Source organism: Primulina eburnea, chromosome 3 (assembly GCF_022965805.1).
Source record: "Primulina eburnea isolate SZY01 chromosome 3, ASM2296580v1, whole genome shotgun sequence".
In the NCBI taxonomy this organism is placed as follows: Eukaryota; Viridiplantae; Streptophyta; class Magnoliopsida; order Lamiales; family Gesneriaceae; genus Primulina; species Primulina eburnea.
In genome coordinates, this window is record NC_133103.1 from 1492899 (window position 1) to 1498898 (window position 6000).

Sequence of the window (6000 nt, forward strand, 5' to 3'; positions counted from 1 at the left end):
AGTCCTAATCCGAAATCGAGGGTCCATATCCTTTTTCATGTAATATTAATTGTAGCCAAAATAACAAAAAAAAAAAATCTTAATGACCCCAACAAATTTGGAACATTAGAACCACAGAAGTTTCCATCAAGATTAGAGAGCAATTAAAAGAACAAAAGATATTCTTACATTGACCCATATAATTTTTGGGTTACTTATGAAATGTCACGGTGTAGGTATTGTCTTCGTTACAGAAGCAACTACTATCATTGATTAAAATATGAAAGTTCATGCTTGACTCCACATAATTTTTTTTAATGCAACGATGAACGTTGGATTTATCATGAGAGTAATGTCCTCAAGGAAGGTAAACTAAACCCAATTTTTGTGACTAAAAAGGTTTTTTTTAGACATGGTTATTAATTGGGGCCTAACAAATTCAATATGGTAGATTTAACGAAATTCACAATTAAATTAATGAAAAAAGCGGTATAATCCATGAAAAAATGCAAGAAACTCAAGCAGATTAATTCATTTATGGCGAACACCAAATTGCAGATAAATATCATTAACCTATATAACCCAATATTTTATGTATACCACATGTATATATATATATAGGTTTTCTACTGCCATCACCAAACCCTTTTTCTTGAAACTCTCGGCAAAAATAACTTCACCGACAAAATACAAACTTTCTTGATTTTTTTTAATCCCTTTTCTAAAATTTTCTGGAAAAAGAAAACTTATCCAGCCAAATCATGCAGCAACTGTGCACCCATCAAATTCCTGTACGGCAACGTCTGGCTTTCGCTATCCAAAAGTGAGTACTGGACTGTTTGGCAATCTTCCATGTGATCTCTAGGGTAAAAGATCGAATTTTGGGACGTCGGGGAGAATGATAAACTCACTCCACCATGTTGCTGCAATCCCAATGTCAAGGACACACCGCCTCCGCCAGCTGCAGCTGCGTAGCTGGGAACACCGGCGTTCTCGACATAAGAGCCGGTGGCTGCTGCATGGTGAGTGTACGATGATGAGAAGTCAAGTTCCATGGCACCATATGAGTCTCCCGCTACTCTGCCGAAAGCCTGGTTTTGCAGTTCGTTTCGGAGGGTTCTGTTCTTTTTGCCGTTGTTTTTCTCAGGATTGTTGATTATGGAAGATAGACATTCCGAATCGATTCGTACTAATTGATCCTGGGTTGGCTTTTGATCATTTTCGTTTATGGAAAGATTTTGATTCTGCAGGCTTTCGTTTTCATCAAGATTGGCAACCTCTAAAGCTCCCACTCCATCTCGCTCTTTCAGCTCTTCTAAGTACATTTCCTCCACCATGGGTTTCCATAGCCTCACTCTTGCATTGATGAACCAATTTGAAACCTGCAGTGAGACAAATTAGTAATTTTTGAAAATTTTTTGAATTAATATTTTATCATTTATTAAAAATCTGAATATCTAGAAAGTTTTATATAATAAGGCATCTTCTGAAAAATCGATTAGTAAATGGAGAAGAGTATAGCGGCTACATGTTTCATGTCGCTTGGTGATTATTTGAAAAATAAGGTTTGTAATGAGTCCTAGTATAATGACAAAAAATAAAATAATCTCCATTGGATAATTTAATCTTGGGGCTTTATTTAATGAAGATACGTTTAGTTGATTGTATAAATAAATTCATAGATTTAATAAAATAAATTTAGGTTAAAAGGGACTTGCCTGGCTTCTTGAAAGGCCTGTTTGGCGGGCTAAAATATGTTTATCTACATCACTTGGATACCTGCAAAATTTCAAGAAAAAGCAGCTTAGCTAGCATCCAAGAAATTAATTTCGATACATTTGAGGACATTTTTCTTTCATGGCATGTGAGTTTGCACTTGTTTACTCTTGAGAAGAAAGATATGAAAAACTTGAGTGGATGAGAGTGAGAGGGGCAGATGGGGGTCCTATGGAGGTTGAGATAGAATCAAATCCACAAACTATAACAGAAAGATCCAAGAAAATTCCATAAAAACAAAGAAGAAATACATGGACATCGGAGCTACCTATGTACACTAATACAAAAATGAAGTGATGGAATATTCTTAATGGTCGTGAATAGAAAATAACAAATTAACCATGCACCGGCTTGCATTTGCAAACTAATGATTTGAAACAAGAAACAAGAACCTGAGAATTCTAAGACAGAAAGTGGGATGTTTTCTTTCTGTTCAAGAATCTGTATTGAACAGTTATATAATAGTATTGACAGTAGTACGGACTAACATTTACAATTCACGATCTTAAATTTGAATTTGTTAAAGAGAGTAAATTACGGGTGAAGGAAGTGCTCGAAAAGCCATGCACGGAGAACAGAAACCGATCTTTCGGGTAGGCCTCGTTGCGGTCTCCATGGATGACTTTCCATCATGCTCATTTGTTGGAATTGCCGATGTTGCCTCAAAGATTGATCAATAAATCGTAATCTTGGTGTTTCTCCTTTGCTAGTTCCTGGAGCGGCAGTATCTTTGTCCCCCATTGCCTTTTTTGTGGCCTTAATTTGGCTCACAATTCCATCTCTTAAGCATCTAAAGTGCCTCGACATAGCCCTTGAGGCCAAGGCCGAGTACACCGTGGCAGCGCCATTTCCGGCTACAGATTCGAAAGATGATTCCACAGCCTTCATCTGATCACAGTAGTGCTTATACCTTTTATCCACCTATACATAAAACAGGAAAAAGCGTAAAAATAAATCATAGCAAGGAGGCCAAAGTTGCAACTTTTCTTGAAGTTTAAGGTTACTTTACAGCAGAGATAAAGACCGGAAAGCTGAACAAGAGTGGATGGTTCTAAAATTAAATGGAACTCCGGATTTGTCACCATGTGGGCATTAATGAAAGAGAGTCCCCATTCACGTAGTTAGTTCAGATTTAAATATCAGTTATCAAATATTGCAAAAAAATTGAAAAAAAAAAGATCTTTAAAGAAAGATATGCACAAATATACCTCTTCCAGCATATGAAGCAACTTGGCTTTTCTTTTCTGCAACTCCAAAAGGTCAAGAGAGTAAAGTGATTGGCTTTTAATGGCACTTTCATCATCATGAAAATCGCCATTTTTCTGCAACTTTTTCTTTGAATTTTCATCATTTTGCTTTGTCCCAAGATTACAAAACTCATTCAGAAGCTCCTGAGCCGGCCCCATGAACTTCGAATGCCCAAAATGGAACAACCCTGGCATCGAATCTGACTGGTTCTGAACGTTAACCGACCTAGAACTTGACGGGCCAAATCTCAGATCATCTTGTTGTCTGAGTTCAAAAGATTGAATCCCGATAGTGGAAGGATTAGATGAACTCAAAGAAAGTGAAAGACCTTGACTTGGCCTTTCATTACCTTCACAAGGAAAAACACACCTCAAATTTGAATCATCTACCATCAATCTATTCTGATGGTAAGAATCCGGTGGAATATTCATTGTTATATCAGAAATCCCAGCTAAATCATGCTGGTAAAATTCACTTGAGCTGGGCTCGTTTATCACTTTCGAAGAAGATGAACTGATGTGGTTTCCAGGCTTGTTGAAGAACCCTTTCCACAAAAACGAGCTGCTATTTTCTTGGGGCAGATTCTTCGAAGGAAACCCTATCATCTCCATTCCTGCAGTTAAATTGTAGATCTCTGAATTGGACTCAAAAGTCTGCAACTGGCTCATTACATGTTGAGGAGTCTGCATATTTGGGTTCCCACTTGAAGATGAATCAGAATAGCAATATCCAGTTGACGAACCAGCCATACAAAAGCTATATTACTGTATATGAAGATCTTGGTGATCTTCCCTTTCTTTTATTCTTCAAAACTCTTGATTCAGGCCCTTAAAAACTTCACTTGAATCATCTGAAAAACCAATCAAGATCCAACCCACTAATAAGAAAACAAGAGTCTAACCGAAAGATCAAGAAAGCTTGAGTACACACATACTTTTGCGTTTGGAAACAGTAAGATTTCTAAAAATGGAAGAGCATACTATGTTCATATGTTTAGGGTAACCATATATGGAGGTGGTGGGGGGTGAATCTTGTGTGGTGTAACAATAATAAACAACTTTAAAGAAGAGAGAAAAAGATATAGATAATGGTGGGTGAGAAGCAAAACAAAGCTAGCAAACAAATGGGCCTCGCTTTTGTTCTTCTTTTATCAGAGATGTACGCTTAATAACCCAGCAAGAAAGGCCAAGCCTTGAAACCAAACAGAATAAGAAAAAACACACATATCTCTCTGAACATCACAAATGGAAAAAGAAACTCATACTTACATTAATTCATCCTCCCGTATGATTTCTTTTCCCCTCTCTCTTAAAGAAAATAGTGGGTCAATATATATATATATGTACACACACATAAAATACAAAATAGAGTTCCCACAAGTTTATTTAATAAACTAACCCCCTAATCCATCCTTTCTTATTTAAATACCTCTCATTAAAAAAAAACACAAGAATCAGCAAAAACCAGACTATATATTCCAAGAGGTCAAATTTTCAGGTAAAAAGCGTTTTCATGCATGATAGCACAAGTTTCTTTGAAAGGTGCGATGCGAATCCCCAGAACTGAAGCTAAACTATAGACGCAGCAGGCTTTTTCAGATATGGGTTATTGCTGTGACTGGTGGGGTGGGGCTAGCTAATAATCTGATCAAAATTCAATACAACAGTGAAGAAAATTTGTAGGTGCCAGAAAGATAATAATAATAAGAAGAAGATACAAGAAAAAAATAATAATGGGAATTAGATGCCAATATTGTGTTGTGCAAAATGTTCCCTGTAATAGGGCCTGTGAGGGGCGTGATGGATGAGTGGTCCAATCTACCCCAACTCATTCTAATTAAAACCATTCTATTAAAGCCATCCACCAATCTTTTCTCCTCTTTTTTCTTTTTTTTCCTCTTCCTCGTCCTCTTAAATCGGGACCATCTTATTTCTTTCTTTCCTTTTAATTTCTTTTAATTAATTTCTCCACTTCTACGATCATTTATGTTGTAATTTGACAAAATTATACATAAATATAATCCTTGTTAATTCAGTAGGGCGTTTTGACGTGTATAGTAAGGCAAAAACTTGTGTGAGACGGTCTCACGGGTCATATTTGTGTGACAGATCTTTTATTTGGGTCATTCATGAAAAAGTATTACTTTTTTATGCTAAGAATATTACTTTTTATTGTGAATATGGGCAGGGTTAACCCGTCTCACAGATTAAGATCCGTGAGACGGTCTCACATGAGACACACTCATAGTAATTGTTCGACTGTATTTTTCTCTCTAAAGCACTTGTATGTATCATTTAAGCAAGTTTAATTAACGTCTGTTGATTTATCAAATAGCACGTATGTATTTATAGTCGCCCTTTGACAAAAGAAAAAAAAAATTAAAAACTTTTTGCATGAAAATAGCAATATTTTTTTAAAAAAAAAAATCATAGATTAAGCAAGCGTGCGCCTTCAAACCGTGCATGTTCTACATTAAAACCCAATAAATATAATTAACATACAATTAGGGTTTGGCGTTGGCTCAACATTTAACTAGAAATGATAAATGAGTTTTAATTAGACGGATTCCAAATTAAAACTCGTCAGTCTGCCTAATCGCATTTACCTACAAATAATTTTACATTGTAAAAATAAATAAATTTCGATATATATATATATATATATATATATATATATATATATGTGTGTGTGTGTGTGTGTAAGAGAATCTGTCATAGGGGGGACTATGGAGAGAATAGTGGTGGTGCGACCACGCGCAATTCACGTGCGTGGACCTCTTTTAGAAGTTGATTTCATACACAACTTTTTTTAAAATTTTGTCTTGCAAAGCGGAGGTGGTCCTGCAAACCAAAGCTTTCTCCGTCGCCTACCATTTCTCTCCTCTCCTACGTGCCCTACAACACACACACACACACACACACACATGGGTGTGAGTGGAAAATTTGATATACATGTGTCTATATATATATATATATATATATATATATAAATAAATAT

General features: G+C 36.0%; 1 protein-coding gene across 2 annotated transcripts; it reads right to left on the bottom strand.

The window, feature by feature from the left end:
* Positions 1 to 491: 491 nt before the first annotated feature.
* LOC140825158 (homeobox protein BEL1 homolog) lies at positions 492 to 4810 on the bottom strand. Of its 2 annotated transcripts, XM_073186754.1 has the most exons (5): positions 4272 to 4810; positions 2964 to 3853; positions 2294 to 2676; positions 1698 to 1758; positions 492 to 1361 (listed from the first exon to the last, which is right to left on the bottom strand). In XM_073186754.1, exons 2-5 carry the CDS (start codon positions 3750 to 3752, stop codon positions 726 to 728), a joined length of 1869 nt encoding a protein of 622 aa, XP_073042855.1. In that variant the 5' UTR covers positions 3753 to 3853; positions 4272 to 4810; the 3' UTR covers positions 492 to 725. The 2 variants fall into 2 exon arrangements, with proteins under 2 accessions (XP_073042855.1, XP_073042856.1); XM_073186755.1 differs by lacking the exon at positions 4272 to 4810 and having other exon boundaries at positions 2964 to 4265.
* Positions 4811 to 6000: the final 1190 nt, after the last annotated feature.